We start from the raw sequence: 22842 nt of genomic DNA, 5'->3' as shown, positions 1-22842 counted from the left end.
CCCAGTGTCACCCCAAACTGCCTCAGCCCCATCCATGGCATCAATGCCCCCCAGGACCCCCAGTGTCACCCCAAACTGCCACAGCCTCGTCCATGGCATCGCCCCCTGGGACCCCCAGTGTCACCCCAAACTGCCCCAGCCCCATCCCTGGCATCAATGCCCCCCAGGACCCCCAGTGTCACCCCAAACTGCCCCAGCCCCATCCACGGCATTGCCCCCCAGGACCCCCAGTGTCACCCCAAACTGCCCCAGCCCCATCCACGGCATTGCCCCCCAGGACCCCCAGCCCACCCCAGGCACAGCCAGCGGGCACAGCCCCTCTGTAAACCTTTATTTCAGCTGGTGCTCGGGGCACCACAGGGGGCACCAGCGCTGTGCCCCCCAAAAACAGCACCTGGGGGGGCCCTGGCAGCACCCCTGGCCCTGCAGTGTAGTGGGGGCACCAGGGACGCCCCGAGCAGGGGGCTCCGACAGACAGGGCCCCCCTGGCAGCATAGTGGGCACGGCGAGACCCCCACTGTGCCCCTGGCGGCTCCCCCGGCACCTCCGGGGGCTCTCGGCACACCCAGGACCCTGCAGAGGGAACGGGGGGTCAGCAGGGACCCCGGAGTGGGGGCCCCAGAGTAGGGTCCCTGGCACTTGGGGACCCCAACACTGGGCACCCCAACACTGGGGACCCTGGCACACGTGGCAGCCAGGCCCCACTGAACCCCAGCCCCGGGGGTCCCTGTCCGCCAGCCCCTCCGTGTCCCAGTGCATCCCTTTCATGTCCCTGTCCCCCAGCCCTGGGGGTCACCCACCATTGTCCCCCAGCCCCGGGGGTCACCCACCATTGTCCCCCAGCCCCGGGGGTCCCTGGCCCCCAGCCCCTCCGTGTCCCAGGACATGAGTCCCTGTACCCCCAGCCCCGGGGGGTTCCATGTCCCATCCCGGGGGTCCCCCCTCCCCCGTGTCCCCACCCACCGGCGCCGGGCCCGGCTACGTCATCGTCTCCGCTTCCTCCTCCTCCTCCTCCTCGTCCTCCTCGGCCCACCCGCCCAGCGGCATCTCCCGCAGCTGCGAGGCGCGGGCAGCCGAGCCTGGGGGCACAGGGGGGCAGGAGCTCAGAGCCCCCCGTGCTGGGGGGGGTGCCAGCAGTGCCCCCCAGCCCCCCGGACACCCCCGGGCTCACCTGTGGTCACCAAGGGGTGTTTGGGTGCCCCCGCGGGCTGGGGGCCCTGCGGCTGCTGCTGCTGCTGCTGGTGGAGCTGGGGGGTCAGGGAAGAGCAGAGAGCCAGGGTGAGCGCCCAGAGCCCCCCCAGAGCCCCCACGTGGCTGTGGAGCCCCCCAGCACAGCAGAGCCCCCACATGGCTGTGGAGCCCCCCAGCACAGCACAGCCCCCGTGCTGGCACTGGAGCCCCCCTGGGACAGCAGGACAAGGGTCCCTCGGCCCGGGACCCTCCCCAGCCCCAGAGGGGTGGCACAAGGGGCACCGTGGGTGACACCAGCCGCGGTGCCGCATCCCAGCATCCCGTCAGGCTGCGAACACAGGGTGGGTGTCACCCAGCGGGCTGGGAGGGTGGGGACAGCCTGGAATGGGGACAAGGGACGGGGAGCAAGGGACCGGGGCCAGGCAGAGCACACAGACAGCGACACTGTGGTGAGAGACACCAGGGAGCCCCAAGGGACCGCGTCACTGTGTGCCGGGGTGCTGCGGGCAGGGGGACACGGGCACGGCGGTGACACACCTGGTGCAGGTAGATGGCGTGCAGGCTCATCTCGGCAGAGGCCACCTCGGCCAGCAGCGCCGAGCGGCTCAGGCTGCGCAGCCGCGACTCGCTCAGCGCCGGCCTGGGGCCCGGGAGGGACGGTGACAGCCCCGCCGCAGCGCCCTGCGAGCTGGGACAGCCCCGAGTGCCACCGCATCCCTCCCGGCCACCCCTCCGAGCTGGGACAGCCCCGAGTGCCACCGCATCCCTCCCTGCCACCCCTTCCACTGGGACACCCCCGAGTGCCACCGCATCCCTCCCTGCCGCCCCTGAGCTGCCCCAACATCCCTCCCTGCCGCCCCTCCGAGCTGTGGCACCCCTGAGCTCCCATGACACCCCTTCCCTGCCACCCCTTCCACTGTGACACCCCTGAGCTGCCCCGACATCCGTCCCTGCCACCCCTCCGAGCTGTGACACCCCTTCCCTGCCCTGCCACCCTCTGCCTCCCGACCCCCGTCCCACCATGCCAGCCCCCCTCAGTGACACCCCCGACACCCTTCCCAGCCCCGTCCCCCCTCCCCACGCCCCCCATGCCCCCCCCATGTCCCCCTGCTGACGCCCCCCGTGCCGTGTCCCACCTGTCCTCGGGGTGCTCGCCGGGGCTCTCGGGGGCCGCGCAGGTGCCCAGGGGGGTCCGCAGGGACGCCAGCAGGCTGGCGGTGGCGCTGGCCGTGCTGCAGGGCGGCCCGAAGCGCGGGTCCCGGGCCACCAGCCCGCTGGCCGCCAGGACACTGCTGACCAGCGCCTCGGGCTATGGGGACACCCATCAGGGGACACACACACACACCCTGGCAGCCAGGACACTGCTGACCAGCGCCTCGGGCTGCGGGGACACCCGTCAGGGACACACACACACACCCTGGCAGCCAGGACACTGCTCACTGCTGCGGGGACACCCGTCAGGGGACACACACACACCCCCTGGCAGCCAGGACACTGCTCACTGCTGCAGGGACACCCGTCAGGGACACACAAACACCCCCGGCAGCCCCGGGGCGCCCCCACTCACCGCCAGGGCCGACTCCTCGGACAGCAGGGACGCGGGCAGCGGCCCCTCGGGCAGCAGGTGCCGCGGGGCGGGCGCGCTGGCGGCGTCGCGGGTCACCTGCGCCTGCAGGTGGCCGAGGAAGCGGCGGGCGGGCGGCGGCGGCCGCCAGCGGGGGTTGCTCAGGGCGAAGCGCATCAGCGACAGCTCCGTCTTGCCGTGCTCCGCCTGGCGCTCCGGCGGCGCCTCCGTGTGTCCCTCGGACAGCCACTGCGGGGACAGGCACGTGGCACGGCCGCCCCGGCGCGGCCGCACGGCCCGCAGCGCCCCGCCCGGCCCCGCGCACACCTGCGGGTTGCCGTGGTGGCGCACGTCCAGCTGCGCGAAGGAGCAGATGTCGCCCACGCCCGCCACCTCCACCGTGAAGTTGCGGAAGAAGTCCACGATGTCCAGGGCGCGGGGGGGGAAGGCGAAGATGAGGATCAGGGGCGTCACCAGGGGGCTCAGCAGCTCCTCCAGAATGAAAACCTGCAGGGGGGGCCAGCGGGATATGGGGGTGTCCCGGGGCGGAGGGCCCAGATTGGGAAGCCCTGGGGTGGAATGTCCGGGGTGGGGGTATCAGGGCAGTAGGTCCTGAGCAGGGCAGTCCTTGGGCTGCCTGGGGTGGGGGGATCTCAGCCTGGGGCATTCCAGAGCAGGAGGCTCCTGGATGGGGGCTCCTCGAGAGTGGGGAGCCCTGGCGCAGGAGGGTCCCAGTGGGGGGATCCAGGGTATGGGATCCTGGCACGGGAAGCTCCTGCTCTGAGGGGTCCTGGGGGGTCCCAGGACAGGGGATTGGGACAGGTGATCCAGGGCAATGGGGTCTTGGAGCAGGGGGTCCCAGTGTTGAGGAGTCCAGGCTGGGGGTCCTGATATGGGGCTGGGAAGTCCCAGGATGGGGGCTCCCAGTCTGTGGGGTGCTGGGGGGGGAGCAGGGGGAGAGGATGGTCCCAGGGGAGCAGGGTCCTGGGGAGGAGGGTCTCGGGCAGTGGGGGGCTGCACGCACCGCCTTGTACTGGAAGAGCTGCGCCATCTCTGCTCGCGTCTCGGCACGGCCAGCGCGGCCCTGCCAGTGCTCGGGCAGGTAATGAACGTGCGCCAGGACCCGCTGCAGCAGCTGCTCCGGGCACCACACCGCGTGCTCGTCCGGGATGAAGGACCTGCGGGGCACAGGCAGGGCCCCACCTCAGCCCCCCGCTGCCCACCCGGCCCCCATGGCACGGCACAGGGTCTGCCCCATCCACCTGGCCACCATGATCCCAGCACCCACCTGGCCACCATGATCACAATACCCACCCAGTCACCGTGCCCCCAGCACCCACCTGGCCACCATGATCACAATACCCACTTGGCCATGGTGATCCCAGCACCCACCCGTTCACCATGACCCCAACACCCACCTGGCCACCGTGACCCCGGCGCCCACCTGGCCACCGTGACCCCAACATCTACCTGGCCACGGTGATCCCAACACCCACCCGGTCACCGTGTCCCCAGCACCCACCTGGCCACAGTGACCCCGGCGCCCACCTGGCCACCACGATCCCCGCACCCACCTGGCCACTGTGACCCCAACACCCACCTGGCCACGGTGACCACGAGCCCCAGCAGGGTGATGGCCGTCAGGATGTGCTGCACGGTCAGCACGTCCTCGTCGTACACGGTGAGCACGATGAGCACGGCCAGCACGGAGCCGGCGAAGAAGCCGACGTGGCGGGCCAGCACGGCCAGCAGCGGGCTGCTGAACGAGTCCATGTAGCGGGTGGCGGGCGCGTGGCCGCGGCCCAGGCGCGCCTGCAGCTCGTGGCCCAGCTCGTTGAAGTGGCGCAGGTAGTGGCGCGCGTAGAGCGACCAGCGGCGCGCGCCCAGGCTGCCCGGCGCCCGCTTCAGCCCCTCGGCGTAGCTGAAGAAGGCGAGCAGCAGGCGCCAGCCCAGCACGCAGGGGCACAGCGCCAGGTTGGCCACCCCCAGCAGCACGGCCGCCCGCGCCAGCCCCCGCGCCAGCGCCCGCCGCGCGCCCGCCCGCTTCACCTGCGGCCGCAGGCTCCAGGTGTTCTGGAAGAGCGCGGCCGGGCCGCGGAACAGCAGCAGCTCCAGGTTGAACTGCAGCCCGCGCGTCAGGAACACCACGGGGCCCAGCAGCGGCAGGCGGAAGCGCACGGGCAGCAGGGACTTGTTGACCATGGCCACGGTGTAGTTGCGGAAGCGCAGGATGCGGTGGTGGATGTCGAGCTCCGTCAGCTCCCGGCGCGGCACGCACAGGGGCTGGCGCCGCTGCAGGGCCAGCAGCCGGGCCTGCACCGACTGCCAGCTGTGGTTACACAGCTCCTCCTGCGGCGGCAGCAATGGGCATGGGCACGGGGCACCCGCGGCACAGCGCGGCACTGCTCGGTGCTGGCGTCGCTCAGCACTGCCCTGTGCCCCGTGACACCCTACGGCCCAGCCTGGATCCTGGACCCCTCTGTGGCACCTTACAGCCCAGCTCACACCCTAGCTCCCCCAGTGTCACCTGACAGCCCAGCTCAGACCCCAGTCCTCCCAGTGTCACCTGGCAGCCCACCCTGGACCCCAGCCCTCTCCCAGGGACACCTGACAGCCCAGCCCAGACCTCTGTCCCCCCCAGGGACACCTGACAGCGCAGCCCAGCCCAGCCCAGCCCGGCCCCCTCACCGCGGGGATGCCCAGCGCTCGGATGTAGAAGCTGCGGATCTCCCAGTAGCCCACGAGGCGCCGCAGCGCCGTGACCAGGCGGCAGAGCCACACCGCGCCCGCCAGCACCAGCAGGAACAGCAGCCACCCGCTGCCACGGAGCCTGTGGGGACACGCGTGTCACCGGTGCCACACTGTGCCTGCCAGCGCAGCAGGACCAGCAGCCACCCGCTGCCACGGAGCCTGCGGGGACACATGGGTGTCACAGTGTCACCAAGTCCCCATGGCCACCTGCCAGCCAGTGCCACAGGGCCTGCTAAGAAGACACAGGTGTCACCAGTGCCACCGGGACCCCCCCACAGCCACACCAGTGCCAGCAAACCCAGAAGGCACCTGCTGACACAAAGCCTGTGGGGACACAAGTGTCAGGAGGGCCAACAAACCCTTCACAGGCAGCAGCCACACGCTGCCATGTGGCCTGCAGAAACACAGGTGTCACCAGTGCCACCAGCCGCCTCACTGCCCTCTGCAGCCTCAGAGACTGCTGGGGACACGTCACCCACAGCACCAGGACGTGATGCAGCCACACCAGCGGCACCCTGGCCCCGCAAAGCCACGCTGGTGGCACTGGCACTTGGGGACACGCGTGTCACGCCCACCGCTGGGAGCCCAGGTGTCCCCGGTGTCCCCACCTGCGGGCGCACTGCGGGGCGGGCAGCACGGCGTCGGGCAGCGTCACCTTGGCGCGCTCGGGGACGTGGCTGTGGTTGAGCGGGCGCGTGGCGAACAGCACATCGTAGTCCACGCAGCACAGCAGGAACGTGCTGAAGGTGACCACGAACAGGAACTGCCTGGGGGCAAAGGGGGTCAGCGGAGCCCGGGGGCACTCACGGCCGCCTGGCACCACACGGTGACACCGTGGCAGCACTTACACCAGCTCCAGCACGTCCGAGAGCAGCACGCAGGCGAAGCCATTCCTCTGGTGGAACTGGTAGATGTGCGGGGAGGTTAAGGAGGCTATGAAGGAGTGATGGACCCCTCCATGTCCCCCATCCCAACCCATCCCCTGAGTCACCCCATGCTCCCCGCTGTCCCCCACAGTGCCACCAGGGGCTGTGCCAGGATATCTTGGTGAAGAAACTGTCCAGGTCCTTAATGTGATGCCACGAGTCTGTGGGGAAAAACACGGGGGGGTCAGGTGGGAATGTAGTACCGCCCTCCCCGGGAACCCCGCGCCCCACCCAGGACCCAGAAACACCTCCTGGGTCCCCAAACAGCCCGTGGGACCCGGAATCCCCGCCAGACGGCACCCCAGTACCTGTCGGTCCTTCGGTGACGTGCAGCAGCAGCTGCTCCTCCTCCTCCTCGCCGGGGGGCGAGTCCTCCTCGCAATCCTCCAGCCGCCGGTACTCCCGGTAGTCCCGGTGCTCCTCTCCGTGCTCCGCCATCACCTGCCGGGGCACGGGAGCGCCTGCCGCCGCCGTGGGGCCGCCGCCATGGGGCGGTGGGGCGCGGAGGGGCCGGGGCAGATGTGGGGCACCGGAAATGCCGCCGGGGCGCCGCCCGCGTGCCCCGGATTCGGGTGGCCTGAGCTGGCCCCGGCCGCGGGCAGTGACACCGCAGGTGACACCGCAGCTGCCACCGGCCCGTCCTGTCCCACCGGCCGGGCCGGTGCCAGAGCCTGCCGTGACCCCGCAGGGCCGCCCGGGACGGACCCCTGCAAGGTCCCAGGGAGGGACCCCAACACTCCCCCAGCCCTCCCCCGGGCCACGCTGTGCTGCCCAGCCCGAGCGCGGGGGACACGGCTCTCCCTACGGATCCCCGTGTCCACAGCCCCCCACACCCTTCACCCCACCGAGACCCCTCCCCACGGACTCGTGTGCCCGCAGCCCCCACTCAGCACGGACACACCGCCCCCGGAGCCGGGAGCAGCTCGGGACGGTGCCGAGCCCCGGCGGCCTCTCAGCGCCTTGCGGACCTCCCCGGGGAAGGATTGGAGCCCGCGGGCAGGGCAGGACCCCGGACCTTGGGGCAGGAGGACGCCCCCCCACAGGGGAGGACGGGACCCAAAACTCTTGGAAGGGACCCCAAACCCCTGGATGGGACCATCGCCCCCCGGGGAAGGACGGGACCCCCACGCCTGGAGCGGGACGGGACCCCCCGTTCACCCTCCCGATGCCCCCTTACCGCCGCCCGCAGCGCCGCGCGTCACCAGCGTCCCCCGCGGTGGCCGCAGCCGCTGTCCGGCCGGGCCGGTGGCCGCGGGTGACACCGTCCGGCCCCACGTGTCCGGGGCTGACTCACGCGCGGGGCTGATGCAGCGGCAGGGACGCGACCCCACTTGTGCAACACCCCTGGGGACAGCGGCCGCGGCCCCCGGGATCGGGTGACACCGGCGGGTGACACCGGCACGGCCCGTCCCCAACCCGCTCCGCATCGCGAGGCCAAAAATACCCGCGGAGCCTGAAAATAGCCCCGGAGGGTAAATAGCCCCGGTGGGGGGGCCGGGGGATCCCCGGGCCGGGCGACAGGGACACCCCCGGGGCCAGGGACACAGCCCGGGGGACACGGCGGCACCCGAGGGACACGGCGACCTCGGCAGTGGCCCCGGTGACCCTGCCGGGACACGCGTGTGTTTCCGCAGCGTCACCTGTGTCACGGGGACCCCGTACGGGGACACGGACACCTGCCCGTGGGGACAGGGCAGGGTGACACCCCCGAGTGACACGAGCCCCGGTGGTGACACATGGCTGTGCCGTACGGGGCCCGTCAGTGACCCCCGTGTGCCCCGGGAGCACACATCGGGACGCGGCACGGCCGCAGGGCACACACCGGCCCGGTGCCCCGCGCAGCCCGGCTGGGGGTCCCGGGGCAGCGGCCGGGCTGCGGGAGCCCGGGGAGGAGCAGCGTGACCCCGCTCCGGGCGCAGCGGGGCTCGGCCGCCCCGGTACCGCTGCCCGTCCCCGCTCACCTGGCGCTCGGTGCCGGCCCGGTCCCGCCGGTGCCGGGCGCTCAGGGGGCGCCGCGTCCGCCCCGGGCCCCGCCGCCGGCCATGGCCGCACCGGCAGCAGCCCGGGCAGCGGCGGGGTCGGGGGTGCCGGGCGCGCTCCGAGCTCCGCCGCGGGTTCCGGTGCGGGTCCGGCGGTCCGGGGCGGCCCCGGGGAGGAGCGGGTGTGCCGGGCCCGGGGATCGGCGGGGTCGGGGCGCGGAGCCCGGGAAGGGCCCGAGGCGGCGGAGCGGGGCCGGTGCGGGTCGGGGCCGGCGCTGGGCCCGGGCCGCGGTGTTGGGCTCCGCCCGCCCGATCCCGCCCCGCGCCCGCCCCGCGCCGCCCGGAGCCGCCCCCGGAGCCGCCCCCGCCCGGAGCCGCCATGCCGCTGCCGGTGCTCTTGCTGCGGGCGGCGGGCGCCTGGACCCGGCTCCGGCCGCCCTCCGTGCCGGGCCGCAGGTACCGGGGAGCGCGGGGCATCCCGGGCGGATCCCGGAGCCTCGGCTCCCTCGGGAACCCCATCTCCGGCTGGGAGCAGCCCCCGCTCGGGGGTCGCGGGGGTCCCGGGGTGCGAGTCGGGCTGCGGGGAGCCAGGGGGTCGCGGGGGTCCCGGACACCCGGATCCGTGCGCGGGGACCGGGGGAGGCCGGGGCTCCCGGGGGGCTGAGGGGTCCGCGGGCTTCCCGGAGCGGCGGGACGGGAACCGGGGCGGGGGCAACACGTGGGCAGGTATTGGGGTGCCCCGGGCTGCCCTGGGAGGAGGAGCCGCCTCTGGGTGCGGTGCGGGGCGGGGACCTCGCGCTCTGCAGCCTGCGGCGTCCGGGGGTTCCCAGACTCACGGGAAGGAGGGAGCGCCCCAACTCCTGGCGGGGGATTGGACTGCGGGACCCCGGGCGGTCCTGGGGCGTCCCGGCTCCCTTGGGGGCGGGAACACAGCTCCTGGTGAGGGAGATGGGATTCTGAGGTGCCGGGGCTGGTCTCTGGGGGCTCCCCCAGGTTCGCTCACCCCCAGGTTCACTTCACCCACCTCTCTCCGCAGTTTCAGGTATGGGGGGCGCCTGGGGCTGGCCGTGCCCCCCCGGCCGCCCCCCGCGCCCCCGGCCCCGCGCTCCCGGCTGCTCCTGGTGGGCTCGGCCTCGGGCTGCGTGCTGCTGGGGCTGCTGCGCACGGCCGCGCGCTGCCAGGAGGCCACCACTGTCCCTGCTGTCCCCCCTGCCGCTGCCGAGCCGCCAGAGCCCCCCCCGGAGACCCCCTTTGACTGGCCCCTGTTCTGGACCTTCCTGCGCCCGCAGCTCCTGGCGCTCTCCGCCGCTGTCGTGGTGAGCAGGCCGGGTGGGTGGCCATGGCTGCCCCTGTCCCCACTGTCCCCGTGTCACACCTGTGCTGTGGGTAACACACTGTCCCAGTGCCACGGCATGATGGCCACTGTCCCATTGACATGGTGTGACACCCGCCATCCCACTGTTTGTCACTGTCCTGGTGCCACAGTGTGATGACCATGGTCCCCATGCCAGGGTGTGGCAGCCACTGTCCTGGTGCCATTGTGTGGCACCCCCCCTCCTGGTATTCGCTGTTGTGTGACGCGTGCTGTCCCAGTGGCACAGTGTGACAGCCACCATCCCAGTGCTGACACAAGATAGCCACTGTCTGGTGCCATGGCATGAGCCCCGCTGTCCCAGTGCCACGGTGTGACACCCGCTGTCCCAGTGCCATGGCACGGCGCCCCGTGCTGCTGTCCTGGTGTGGTGACAGCCCTGTCCCTGTCCCTGTGTGTCCCCGCAGCTGGCGCTGGGCGCAGCCCTGCTCAACGTGCGCATCCCGGTGCTGCTGGGCCAGCTGGTGGACGTGGTGGCACGGTGTGCCCGCGGCCACGTGGCCACCTACCTGCGGGAGGTGCGGCGCCCGGCCCTGCGCCTCCTCGCCGTCTACTGCCTGCAGGTGAGTGTCGACCCCCCAAAAGGGCGGGTGGGGGTCCCGGGGGTGCCCCCAGGCCTGCTGACCCCCCGTCCCGCAGGGCCTGCTGACCTTCGGGTACATCGCGCTGCTGGCCCGCGTGGGCGAGCGGGTGGCCGGCAACATGCGCAAGGCTCTCTTCAGCGCCCTGCTCAGGTAACCCCGGCACGGGGGGCACGGGAGAGGGGGTGCCCAGGGCCCCCCACCCACCGCTCCCCCGGCAGGCAGGCAGGAGGTGGCCTTCTTTGATGCCACACGCACGGGGCAGCTGGTGACACGGCTGACGGCCGACATCCAGGAGTTCAAGTCTTCCTTCAAGCTGGCCGTCTCCCAGGTGAGCCCGGCCTCTCCCAGGTGAGCCTGGCTATGTCCCAGGTGGGCCTGGCCATCTCCTGGGCCAGCCCGGCCTCTCCCAGGTGAGCCCGGCCATCTCCTGGGCCAGCCCGGCCTCTCCCAGGTGAGCCCGGCCATCTCCTGGGCCAGCCCGGCGGTGCCCCCAGCCTCTGTGTCCCGCAGGGCCTGCGCAGTGGCACGCAGACCGCCGGCTGCTTCGTGTCGCTGTACCTGCTCTCGCCCAAGCTCACGGGGCTGCTGCTGGTGGCGCTGCCGGCGCTCGTGGGCGCCGGTGCCTTCATCGGCGCCTTCCTGCGCAGCCTGTCCCGCCAGGCACAGGAGCAGGTAACCCTCGCCGAGAGCCCCTGCCCTGCCAGCCCTGAGCGTGGCCGTGGGGCGTCTCTGATGTCCCCGCTGTCCCTGCAGGTGGCCAAGGCCACCGTGGTGGCCGACGAGGCGCTGGGCAACGTGCGGACGGTGCGCGCCTTCGCCATGGAGGAGCAGCAGGCAGGGTAAGGGCAAGGCTGGGGCCCTGGGGGGGGTGGGCGTGGGGCAGAGGGACCCTGGCTCACCCCTGCCCCAGGCTGTTCCGTGCCGAGGTGGACCGTGCCGGATGTCTGAGCGAGCAGCTGGGACTGGGCATCGCCGCCTTCCAGGGGCTCTCCAACCTGGCGCTCAACGGTCAGTGGGGGTCACACAGTGCGCCCCGGGGTGGCACTCCCTTGGGCAGGACCTCCTCCGTGCCCCTTCTGCACATCCCCTTCAAATCCAGCTCTGCCCCCATCCCACAGGCATCGTCCTGGGAACCATCTTCGTGGGTGGCTCCCTGATGGCTGGAGACCAGCTCTCCCCCGGTGACCTCATGTCCTTCCTGGTGGCCTCGCAGACGGTGCAAAGGTCAGGGCAGGGCCCCATGGTGCCCCCAGAACCCCTGGCACCCCCTGTACCCCCGCAGCCTGCCTGGGCACAGCCCTGAGCTCCGCCTCTGCCCTTGTGCATCCCAGGTCCTTGGCCAGCATCTCCGTTCTGATGGGCCAGGTAGGTGGGCTGAGGGGTCCTGGCACGCCCTGAGGCTGGGTATTCGGGTTTGGGGCTCCGGGGCTGCTTTCACCACCCTCCCTGTGGGTGAAGTGGGGTCTGAATGCCAGTGAGGTGGGGTCTGGGGGCCATGGGGTGCTCCTGCTGTCCCCCCACAGGTGGTGCGGGGTCTGAGTGCTGGTGCCCGTGTCCTCGAGCTGCTGAGACTGGAGCCCCTCGTGCCCCTGCAGGGGGGGGGCACCATCCCTGCTCACTCCCTGCTCGGACGCATCTCCTTCAATCATGTTTCCTTCAGGTGGGTCCCAGCAGGCCCTGCCTGGCCCCCACGGCTCTGAGCCCCCCCGTGGACAGGGGATTGGCACCCTGTCCCCACAGCCCTGCAGCCCCTGCTCCTCTCCCTGCAGTTATCCCACCCGGCCTGGCTACCCTGTCCTGCAGGACTTCAGCCTCACCCTGCCCCCCTGCCAGACCGTGGCCATCGTGGGCCCCTCAGGAGGAGGTACCAGCACCCCCATCCTCCCTGGGCACCTCCTCCTGTGCCCCAGGGCTCTGCCCAGTGTGCCCAGTGTGTGCCAGGGACTGGGAACCCCCCAGACCTCTGGAGCAGGGGGCCTCAGGGGTCCCCTCCCCAGGGAAGTCAACGGTGGCAGCGCTGCTGGAGCGGTTCTACGAGCCCACGGCAGGAACCATCACCCTGGACGGGCACGACATCGCCGGCCTGGACCCCTCCTGGCTGCGGGGGCAGGTCATCGGCTTCATCAGCCAGGTGAAGGGGACAGGAGTGCTGCTGGCCGGGGTCCCCTGGCTGTCCAGGGCAAGGGGAGGGAGCTGGCGCTGGCCAGGCTCAGCGCTGAGGGCCGGGTGTGCTGCAGGAGCCGGTGCTGTTCGGCACCACCATCATGGAGAACATCCGCTTCGGGAAGCCAGGAGCCTCTGATGCCGAGGTGTACGAGGCCGCCCGGCTCGCCGACGCCGACGCCTTCATCCGCAGCTTCCCCGAGGGCTACAACACCGTCGTGGGTATGGCCGGGCGGGGGGGCTCAGCCCAGCGGAGGTGGTCCCGGTCCTGCGGGGACACCGGTGCTGGTCACCGCTGAGGTTCACAGGGAGCCGCGGCCGCGCTGGGCTCTGAGCAGGAGCGATGGCTCCGGGTCTGGGGGGTCCTTGGCCGCGGGCCGGGGCGGCGTCCCCGGGCTCCGGACACTCTGGGGGTGCCCTGGGATGGCGCAGCGCAGCATCCCCACGGTGTCCCCGCGGTGTCCCCGCGGTGCCCTGCAGGCGAGCGCGGCACGGCGCTGTCCGGGGGGCAGAAGCAGCGCATCGCCATCGCCCGGGCGCTGCTCAAGGACCCGGCCGTGCTGATCCTGGACGAGGCCACGAGCGCGCTGGACGCGCAGGCGGAGCGGGCGGTGCAGGCGGCGCTGGAGCGCGCTGCCGCCGGCCGCACCGTGCTGCTCATCGCGCACCGCCTCAGCACCATCCGCGGCGCGCACCTCATCGCCGTGCTGGCCCGCGGCCGCGTGGCCGAGGTGAGGCGGGCGCAGGGCGGGCGCGGTCCCGCAGGTGACACCCGGGTGCGGCCCGCCGGTGACACCATCGGCTGTCCCCCTGTCTCCGCAGGCGGGGACCCACGAGGAGCTGCTGCGGCGGGGGGGTCTCTACGCCGAGCTCATCCGACGGCAGACGAAGGAGGGGTCCTGAGGGGTCCCCGCGCTGCTCCCCCCCAATAAAGCGGCGCTGCCGGGCGGACGGGGCTGCGCTCTGTGGCGGGCGTTGCGATGGGTCCTCCGGGCCGCGGGGGGGCGCCCTTGGCTCCGGGAGGGGGCGGGGTGCGTGACGTGTGATTTGTGGGCGTGACCGATGATGCTGACCCCGCCCCCTCCCCTGCCGCGCTGCCCCACGGGGCGGGGGTGTCCCCTGTGTCACCCCCGTGTCACCCCCGGTGTCACCCCCCTGTGTCACCCCCGGTGTCACCCCCTGTGTCACCCTCTGTGCCACCCCCGCTCGGTGCCAGCCCCCGCCGAGGTGCGGGGCCCCTGCCGCGCTGAGCGTTCCCCGTGTGACCCTGGGGTGTCCCGTGTGTCACCGGGCAGTGTGGCACCCCTGCCACTCCGAGTGAGGAAACGCTGCAAGACCCCCGGGGGCTGGAGGGGTGAACCCCTGCGTGACCCCGGGATGGGGGACCCCTGCACCCCCGGGATGGAGGAGCCCCTGCGTGATTTCTGTCAGGGGGCCTCGATAATACCCCCGGGGCAGGGGGCCTCATGTGTCACCCCTGGGTGACCTCTGGGGTGGGGAGACCCCCGTGTGACCCCCGCTGGACGAGGGGGTCGCCTGTGTCACCCTCCAGGAGCGGAGGGACACTGTGTCATTTCCTGGGGTAGGGACCCTCTGTGTGACCCCGGGACGGGGGACCCCTGGAATGGGGCTACCCCTTTGTAACGCCACTGGAGGGACTGTCCCCTGTCCCCTGTGCTGCCCCCCAAGGAGGGGGACCCTTGTGTCAGCCCCCCAGGCGGAGGAGCCCCAGTGTGACCCCCCGGATCAGCCCTGCAACACTCTCGGGGGGTGGGGGTCCCACGGGGCAGCCTCTGGATGGGAGCCCCCTGTGCCACCCCCGGAGTGGGGGGACCCTGCCACATCCTTCTGGCTCCCCTGCATCCCTGCCGGGCTGGGGGACCCCTGTATGACCCCGGGCTGGGGGGACCGCGGTGTGACCCCCGCGCCGGGCTCCGCGGGCTGCCCGGTGCAGGGCGCTGTCTGCGCCCCCTCCCGGGGGTCCCGGCCCCCCCGTACCCCAAGGCTGCGGCCGCCGGCGGGGGCGGCGGGTGGAGCCGCGGGAGGGGCGGGGGCGGCGGCGGCGGGGGACGGCGGGGACCGGCGGCGGCTGCGCCGCGGCGGGAGCGGAGCCGGGAGCGGGACCGGGAGCGGGGCTGGGGCTGGGATCGGGGCTGGGACTGGAGCCGGGACCGGGAGGGGACGGAGGCTGGAATCGGGACCGGATCCGGGACCAGGGCTCGAACCGGCACCGGGATCGGAGCCGAGACCGCGGCCGGGGCTGGGAGCGGGACGGGGGCTGCGCTGCGCTGCCCGCGGCTCCGCGGCACCGGCAGCGGCAGCGGCAGCGTGAGGGACCGGGGGCAGCGCGGCCGCCGCTCCTGCCCCCCCATCGCCGCCTTCCCATCCCCTGCCCACCCTCCTCCTCCTCCCCCGTCGCCTCCCGCCGGCGGCGCCCCGAGCCCGGCGCGGCGATGGGCTGAGGCTGCGGGGCAGCGCGGGGCCCCGGCCGCAACAGGATGAGGAGGGGCTCGGAGGGCAGCGGGGAGGGCGAGGGGCTCTCGAGCCTGCGGGCGTTCGCCCACAGCTCCTCGCTGCACGGCATCAGCCACGTCTTCGCCTACGGGGCCGTGTCCCTGCGCCGCGTGCTCTGGGGCGGCTTTTTCCTGGGCTCGCTGGGGCTGCTGCTGCTCGTGTGCGCCGAGCGCGTCGCCTACTTCCTCACCTACCCGCACGTCACCAAGCTGGACGAGGTGGCCGCCCGCAACCTCACCTTCCCGGCCATCACCATCTGCAACCTCAACGAGTTCCGCTTCTCCAAAATCACCCGCAACGACATGTACCACGTGGGCGAGCTGCTGGCGCTGCTCAACGAGCGCTACGAGATCAGCAACCCGCAGCTGGCCGAGCCCCACGTCCTGGCCGCGCTGCGCGACAAGGCCAACTTCAAGAACTTCAAGGCGAAGCCCTTCAGCATGGCCGAGTTCTACAACCGCACGGGCCACGACCTGGCCGACATGCTGCTGCAGTGCTCCTTCCGCGGCACCGGCTGCACCGCCCGCAACTTCACCGTGGTGAGTGCCCGGGGCCGGGAGGGGCCCGCGGCGGGCCCGGGGCTGCGGGGGCACCGGGGAGTCCTGCTGGGGGCGGGCGCCGGCGGGTGATGCCCCTCGCTCGCCCCAGCCCGCGGCGCTCTCGGCCCTGCCCGTCCCGCTGGGGACAGCACCCGCACCGGGATGTGCCCACCCTGGTGCTGCAGGGTGCCAGGCGGCTGCGGGCAGTGCCAGCATGGAGCGGGGCTGGGCTGGGCACTCTGGGCTGCCCGGGGTCTCTGCTGGCATGCAGGGCTGTGGTGGGCACAGGATGCTCAGGGTTGTGGGGTGCTCACGGGCACAGGATGCTCACAGGTGTGCTCTCCTGTACGGGGTGTCACATGTACAGGTGCTCACAGGTGCACCCTCACTGCCTGTGCCAGCCTCAGGTGCCACTGGGCAGTGCCAGCAGCAGCCCTGCCCTGACTGTTGGCACAGAGACTCCCATGGGCAGGGCTCCCATGGGTGCGGGTCCCCGTGCCAGCCCTGCTGGGACTCCCTGCTGCTGCCCACAGCACCCTCCACCCCTACCCCAGCAGCCTCGTTCCTGCCCCCAGCAGCCCCCAGAAGAGCACAGGGGCAGTGGCACAGGCAGGGATGGTGGCACAGGCAGGGACAAGGGCAGTGGCACGGGCAGGACAGGCAGGGACAGTGGCACGGACAGGGTGGACAGGGGAGGTGGCACGGGCAGGACAGGCAGGGACATGGGCACAGGCAGGGACATGGGCACAGGCAGTGATGGCGGCATGGGCAGCAGACACTCCCCTCCTGCCACAGCAGCAGCAGCGTGGGCGCTGGGCAGCTCGCGTCTGCCATGCCAGCTCTGCCCAGTGCCATCGCTGTCCCCTTAATGCTCTTGGAGCACTAATTAATCCATCCCGCAGCTGAGGGACGAGCTGTCCTTTCACAGGTCTGTGCCCCCCTGTGCCCCCCGTGCCCCTCTGTTCCCCCGTGCCTGTGGCCAGAGCTGCTCCCCCAGTGTCCCCATAGCCCAGCAGGCTGCGGTGACGGCCCCCGGGTTTGAGGGCTGGGACATGGGACAGCAGGGCTGAGGGTCCCCAGCACAGAATTTGGGGTGGGTGGCATGTGCCTGACTAGGCAGCAGGGTCCTGGTTCAGCCCCCCAGAATCCCCAGGCTTGGCCACTCTTAGGGACTGGGATCCCCAACTTGGGCTCCTGTGCCCCAGGCCACGGTCCTGATCTCTGGCCCTGTGTCCCTGACCTCACCCCAGCCCTGGCCCTGTGTCCCCGAGGTTCCTGGACTCGTGGTGGGGCCCGAGGCCCATGGGGTGAGCTGAGTCCCCTCTCACATGCCCAGGGCTGTTGGATGGGGCAGGGCGGGCTGTGGGGACGGGGGAATCCTCGGGGAGCGGGGCTGGGGGTCCCCGGGGCTGGGGGTCCCTGTGTGACCCCGAGAGCCGCGCAGGAGGGCTGGCACTGCTGGGGACGCGTCCCCGTGGCTGTCCCCACCCATGCCCCCCCCAGCATCCCCATGCCGGGCAGCCGTTGCCATGACACCCGCCCCCCCCTTTCCTCCTTGGGCACCGCATTGCCATGGCAACGGGTCCCCACTTTGGGAGCAGCTGGTTGCCACGGCAACGCCCCCTCCGCTCCCCCCATGGGACATCACCCCGGGTGGGGCACCCCCGGCACGGCGGGGCAGGGGCTGGGGGCCCTGGAACCGGGCTGGGGCTCAGGGGTCCCGGCCGGGGGCTCCATCCCCGGGGACTCAAGGTCACCCCAGGGCTCTGCTGGGGCTGCGGGACCCGGGGGGGCTGCCCAGGACAGGCTCTGGGGGCTGGGGGGACATGGTGGCCTCTGCCGCTGTGACAGAGAGTCCTGGTCCCCATCCCCGCTCTGCCTTGTGCCCTCCCATCTCAAGTGTCCCCACATGTTCCCTGGAACTGTGACGAAACCCAATATCCCTGCAGAGCCGCAGCAGCACAGGCCGGGCACCATCAACGCCCTCGCCTGCTCCTGGCAGCACTGGCATCCTGTGCTGGGGCACTGGGACCCCGTCCTGGGTCCTGCAGGGCACTGGGATCCTGTCCTGCGGCACTGGCATCCTGTCCTGGGGCACTGGGATCCTGTCCTGGGTCCTGTGGGGCGCTGGAATCCCCACTGCCATGCCCCTGTGTGCGTCCCCGTGTCCCCACAGGGTCCCCAGATTGGCACTGCTGGTCCACACGGGTCCCTGCAGTGGCAGTGGCAGTGACAGCCCTGTCCCCGTGTCCCATGTGTGTCCCATGTGGGTCCCATGTGGGTCCCACGTGTGTCCCACGTGTGTTCCCCGTGTGTCCCTGCAGATCTTCACCCGCCTGGGCAAGTGCTACACGTTCAACCCGGGCGGGCCGGGCCGGGAGGTGCTGACCACGCTGCAGGGCGGCTCCGGCAACGGCCTGGAGCTCATGCTCAACGTGCAGCAGGAGGAGTACCTGCCCGTCTGGGGGGACACAGGTGAGACCCTGCACGTGGGGGGACACAGGTGAGACATGCACCTCTGGGGGGACAGAGGGGGGACATGCCCGTCTGGGCAGACACGGGTGAGCGCGTGTCCATCTAGGGGGACACGGTTGAGATCCCTGCCCCGCACCTGACCCCCAGCCCCTGCCCTGCAGATGAGACCTCGTTTGAGGTGGGGGTGAAGGTGCAGATCCACAGCCAGGACGAGCCTCCCTTCATCGACCAGCTGGGCTTTGGCGTCGCCCCCGGCTTCCAGACCTTCGTCTCCTGCCAGCAGCAGCGGGTATCCGGGCACGGCGCCCGGGGCTGGGCACGCACCCCGAGGGACCGGGATGGGCCCCGAGGGACCGGGATGGACCCTCACAGGGCCCAGGATGGGACCCAAAGGGACCAGAAGGGACCCCCAGAGGGCTTGGGATGGGACCCAAAGGGACCAGAACGGACCCCTAGAGGGTTCGGAATGGCCACAGCCCGCCCTGTGGGCACATTCCAAGCCATGAGCACAGCCAGCCCTGTGGGGACATTCCGAGCCGCGGGCACCCCAGCCATGCCCATGGGGACAGCCTGCCCAGCCCTGCCGTGGGTACCGTGGCACTGCACAGCACAGCGCAGGCTGTGGGGCGGCCCCACGCGGCAGCGGCTCCGGCAGCGACCCCCGGCTCCGCGGAGCAGCCGCCGGGGGGTGGCGGCACGGCCCCCGCAGCCAGACACCTAAATTTAGGTGCCCGGGGTGGGCGTCACCACGTGTGCCGGCACATGGGCGGCAGGAGCGCGGCGGCAGCAGGAGCGGCCCTGGCACCCACGGGCGGGGGTGCTGGGCCCGAGCCAGGCACCGTCCCCGCACCGAGGGCAGGGCAGGGCAGGGGTCCGCGCCGAGCCCCCCGCCCGGCACGTCCTGCCCCAGCCAGCGCCGCCTGCCGGACCTCGCTGCGGCACCGGCGCAGGTGACAACTGCTGCAGCAGCCATCCCCGTGCCCCAAAGGAGGGGACGGGGCGGAACGGGGGCTCGGGGGGCAGCACCCGCATTGCCGGGGTGCGGGGTGAGCTCTGCCCGAGGGCGGCTCCGCCGCGGGCCGGGCGCGACAGCGGGGACAGCGGGGCTGGCCCGGGGCCCCAGGACGCCGTGTTTTCCTTAGCGGGTGCCCGGCAGCTGGTGTACCTGCCCCCGCCCTGGGGGGACTGCAAGGCCACCCCCATCGAGTCCGACTTCTTCACCAACTACAGCCTGACGGCGTGCCGCCTGGACTGCGAGACGCGCTACCTGGCCGAGAACTGCAACTGCCGCATGGTGCACATGCCGGGTGAGCGGGGGGCGCCCGGGGGCAGCGGGGCTGCGGCGCCAGGGCACCAACCGGGCCCGCCGCCGCCGCCTCCCCGCAGGCAATGCCAACGTCTGCACCCCCGAGCAGTACAAGGAGTGTGCCGACCCCGCGCTGGGTACGTACCCCGTGCCCCCAACGGCCCCGGGCACCCCCGGGCACCCCAGAGCCTCCCCATGCCCCCATTGCTGTAAGTGCAGCTCTGATGTCCCTGTGCCCCTACCACTGTGAGGGTGGCTCCAGTGTCCCTGTGCCCCCACCACTGTGAGAGTGGCTCTGGTGTCCCTGTGCCCTCGCTGGAGTGGGGGTCACTGCTGTCCCCAGATGCGCAGGGCCGGGTCCCCTCCCTGTGCCACCGACAGTGCCCATGGCACACTTGTCGCGGGTGGCACCCTTGTCCCGGGTGGCACACTAATCCCGGGTGGCACCCTTGTCCCGGGTGGGGGGACAGCACTCAGCTCTGTCCCTGGAGCGTCCCGCCCCCCCCCCCCGCCCCGGGCAGGGGTCTGGGGTCCCGGTGCCACCCGCGCCCCCCCAGACTTCCTGGTGACGAAGGACAGCGAGTACTGCGCGTGCCGCACGCCCTGCGCCATGGTGCGCTACGGCAAGGAGCTCTCCATGGTCAAGATCCCCAGCAAGGCCTCGGCCAAGTACCTGGCCAAGAAGTTCAACAAGACGGAGCAGTACATTGCGTGAGTGACACCGCCACCTCCGCTGCCACTGCCACCACGCTGCCACCACGCTGTCACCGCGGTGTCACCCGCCGCCTCGCCAGCGCACAGCGTGACACAGCCCCACAGCCCAGCATGACGGTGCCATCACAGGGCACAGTGTGACAGTGTGACATGGCACAGCATGGCCCCGTGACATGAACCAGCAGTGTGGCACAGGGGCTCCAGCATCACACACAGCCCAGAGTGACAGTGACAGGGCACACCCACCCAGCAGACATGAACTGGGACAGCACGGCAGTGTGACACGGCAGCACGGCACAGCCACGCACGGCATCCCCATCACACACCAACTGACAGCCCAAAGTGACGTGTGACACGGCATGGCATGGCGTGACAGCATGGCACGGCATGGCACGGCATGGCCTCCCTGTGCAGACCTGCCCCAGATACAGGAAACCCACACGGCACGGCACGGCATGGCCGTAGCACAGCACAGCCCAGTATGGCTCAGCACGGCCTGGCACACCCTCGTGCCCCCTCTGTCCTGTCCCACGGAACCCCATGGCACAGCACAGCCTGGCACAGCACAGCCTGGCACACCAGCATGCCCCCTCTGCCCTGTCCCATGGTACCCCATGGCACAGTGCAGCCCCCAGCCTAGCACGGCACAGCCTGGCACGGCACAGCCTGGCACCCCTCTACAGCTGACAGTGCCCCCTTTTCCCGTGTCCCCCAGGGACAATGTGCTGGTCCTGGACATCTTCTTCGAGGCACTCAACTACGAGATGATCGAGCAGAAGAAGGCGTACGAGGTGGCGGGGCTGCTGGGTGAGGGACAGGGACCCGGGGGTGCCAGGGGGACACGGGGTGTGCCCTCGCTGACGTCCCCTCCCGCGCAGGTGACATCGGGGGGCAGATGGGGCTCTTCATCGGCGCCAGCCTGCTCACCATCCTGGAGATCTTTGATTACCTGTACGAGGTGAGCCCCCCGGCCTCCCCGTGCGCGGGGCCCTCCCTGCGGGCCGGGACCCTGACCTGTCCCCCCCAGGTGTTCCGGGACAAACTGCTCAGCCTGTACAAGGAGAAGAAGCGGAGCCCGCGGAGCGACGGCGGCACCCTGGTAACCCCCCCGCGCCCCCCGCCCCCAGCCCCCCGCCCGGGGGTCGCACCCCATCCTCCCCCCGCTCACCGCTCTCTCGTCCCTCCGTGCGCCCGTCCAGGAGCACCCGGCGGTCCCGGGCAGCCCCACGGCCCCGCGCCCACCCAGGTACACGGGGGGGCACCCGGAGTCACCGGGGGGAGATGGGGCTCCCTGGGGGGGGTCCCTGGGGGCTCCCCGGGGCCAGCGCGGGGGTGCGGGGCCATTCCCTGCGATCCCCCATTCCCTGCGATCCCCCCCATTCCCCACAGACCCCCCCATTCCCCGCAGACTCCCCCCATTCCCTGCGATCCCCCCCATTCCCTGCGATCCCCCCCATTCCCTGCAGACCCCCCCCATTCCCCGCAGACCCCCCCATTCCCTGCAGACCCCCCCATTCCCCTCAGACATCCCCATTCCCCGCAGACATCCCCATTCCCTGCGATTCCACCATTCCCTGCAGACCCCCCCCGATTCCCCGCAGACCCCCCCCGATTCCCCGCAGACCCCCCCCATTCCCCGCAGACCCCCCCATTCCCCGCAGACCCCCCCCATTCCCTGCAATTCCCCCATTCCCTGCAGACCCCCCCATTCCCTGCAATTCCCCCATTCCCTGCAGACCCCCCCATTCCCTGCAATTCCCCCATTCCCTGCAGACCCCCCCACCCTCACCATCCCCACAGCGCCTCGTTCCGGGTACCCCGACACCCTCAGCCGGGCTGGGGTCCCGCGGGGCGGGAGGGGGTCCCTGCGGGGACACGGGAGGGGCCGGGCCGGCTCCAGGCTGGGACAGCCTTTGCGGTGCCCCCTGCCAAAGGGGGGATCCTGGGCACCGAGGGGCACACGGGAGGGGAGGGGGCACGGGCAGAGCCCCCAGGGGCAGTGACGGCAGCAGGGCTGACCCCCGCTCCCCGCAGGGCGCCCGGCCCCCCGTGCCCGGCCCCGCGCCCCGTCTCGGCATCGCCCCGCACCTGCTACCTCGTCACCCGGCTCTAGGGCCCCCCCGCGCCCCCCCGCGGAGCCCAGCCCGCCCCCCCGCCGGCCGGGGGGCTGGGGGGACACCCCCGGGCCGCGGGGCGGCCTCCAGGCCTCCCCCGCCCCCTGAGGGGGCGCCGGGGGGCTGGGGGTGAGGGGCCCCCGGCCCCGCTCCCACCTCCTGCATGCGCTGCCTGTGCCCCCCCGCGCTGGACATGCAACCCCTCCCCACCGCCCCCCAATAAAGAGGTGCCCAAAACCCTGGCTCCTGCTTGGGGGGACCTGGGGGGCTCAGGGGTCAGGGGTGCTCAGGGGGTCTGGGGGGCTCAGAGATCCCGGGGTGCTCAGGGGTCTGGGGGGCTCAGAGATCCCGGGGTGCTCAGGGGTCTGGGGGGCTCAGGGGTCTGGGGGGCTCAGGGGGTCTGGGGGGCTCAGAGATCCCGGGGTGCTCAGGGGTCTGGGGGGCTCAGAGATCCCGGGGTGCTCAGGGGTCTGGGGGGCTCAGGGGTCTGGGGGGCTCAGGGGGTCTGGGGGGCTCAGAGATCCCGGAGTGCTCAGGGGGTCTGGGGGGCTCAGGGGGCCTGGGGGGCTCAGTGGGGTCTGGGGTGCTCAGAGATCCCGGGGTGCTCAGGGGTCTGGGGGGCTCAGGGGTCTGGGGGGCTCAGAGATCCC

General features: G+C 72.1%; 4 protein-coding genes across 5 annotated transcripts; 3 read left to right on the top strand and 1 right to left on the bottom strand.

The window, feature by feature from the left end:
* Positions 1 to 323: 323 nt before the first annotated feature.
* On the bottom strand, positions 324 to 8453 carry ATG9B (autophagy related 9B). 2 transcript variants are annotated; one of them, XM_058045427.1, is made up of 15 exons: positions 8394 to 8453; positions 6741 to 6873; positions 6550 to 6593; positions 6355 to 6419; positions 6115 to 6273; positions 5444 to 5585; positions 4356 to 5104; positions 3780 to 3933; positions 3083 to 3262; positions 2759 to 3004; positions 2328 to 2500; positions 1729 to 1879; positions 1172 to 1247; positions 964 to 1079; positions 324 to 573 (listed from the first exon to the last, which is right to left on the bottom strand). In XM_058045427.1, exons 2-14 carry the CDS (start codon positions 6868 to 6870, stop codon positions 979 to 981), a joined length of 2370 nt encoding a protein of 789 aa, XP_057901410.1. In that variant the 5' UTR covers positions 6871 to 6873; positions 8394 to 8453; the 3' UTR covers positions 324 to 573; positions 964 to 978. The 2 variants fall into 2 exon arrangements, with proteins under 2 accessions (XP_057901410.1, XP_057901418.1); XM_058045435.1 differs by having other exon boundaries at positions 1729 to 1831.
* On the top strand, positions 6919 to 7812 carry LOC131089591 (basic proline-rich protein-like). Its single transcript, XM_058034419.1, has one exon. It carries the CDS (start codon positions 6919 to 6921, stop codon positions 7810 to 7812), a length of 894 nt encoding a protein of 297 aa, XP_057890402.1.
* Positions 8454 to 8790: 337 nt separating the features above from the next.
* ABCB8 (ATP binding cassette subfamily B member 8) lies at positions 8791 to 13503 on the top strand. The gene is made up of 16 exons (XM_058034395.1): positions 8791 to 8867; positions 9448 to 9727; positions 10191 to 10346; positions 10423 to 10517; positions 10590 to 10695; positions 10878 to 11039; positions 11121 to 11206; positions 11278 to 11375; positions 11486 to 11591; positions 11699 to 11732; positions 11891 to 12027; positions 12137 to 12231; positions 12365 to 12498; positions 12605 to 12752; positions 13011 to 13261; positions 13353 to 13503. The coding sequence occupies exons 1-16, from the start codon at positions 8791 to 8793 to the stop codon at positions 13431 to 13433; spliced, it is 2046 nt and encodes a 681-aa protein (XP_057890378.1). The 3' UTR covers positions 13434 to 13503.
* Positions 13504 to 14886: 1383 nt separating this feature from the next.
* Positions 14887 to 22429, top strand: ASIC3 (acid sensing ion channel subunit 3). The gene is made up of 11 exons (XM_058045518.1): positions 14887 to 15583; positions 17908 to 18058; positions 18220 to 18347; positions 19215 to 19365; positions 19445 to 19501; positions 19922 to 20075; positions 20794 to 20885; positions 20957 to 21036; positions 21106 to 21177; positions 21278 to 21324; positions 22113 to 22429. Exons 1-11 carry the CDS (start codon positions 15029 to 15031, stop codon positions 22189 to 22191), a joined length of 1566 nt encoding a protein of 521 aa, XP_057901501.1. The 5' UTR covers positions 14887 to 15028; the 3' UTR covers positions 22192 to 22429.
* Positions 22430 to 22842: the final 413 nt, after the last annotated feature.

The sequence above is a fragment of the Melospiza georgiana genome, chromosome 1 (assembly GCF_028018845.1).
Source record: "Melospiza georgiana isolate bMelGeo1 chromosome 1, bMelGeo1.pri, whole genome shotgun sequence".
In the NCBI taxonomy this organism is placed as follows: domain Eukaryota; kingdom Metazoa; phylum Chordata; class Aves; order Passeriformes; family Passerellidae; genus Melospiza; species Melospiza georgiana.
Note: the sequence above shows the minus strand (reverse complement) of the source record. Positions and strands in the feature narration are given on the sequence as shown.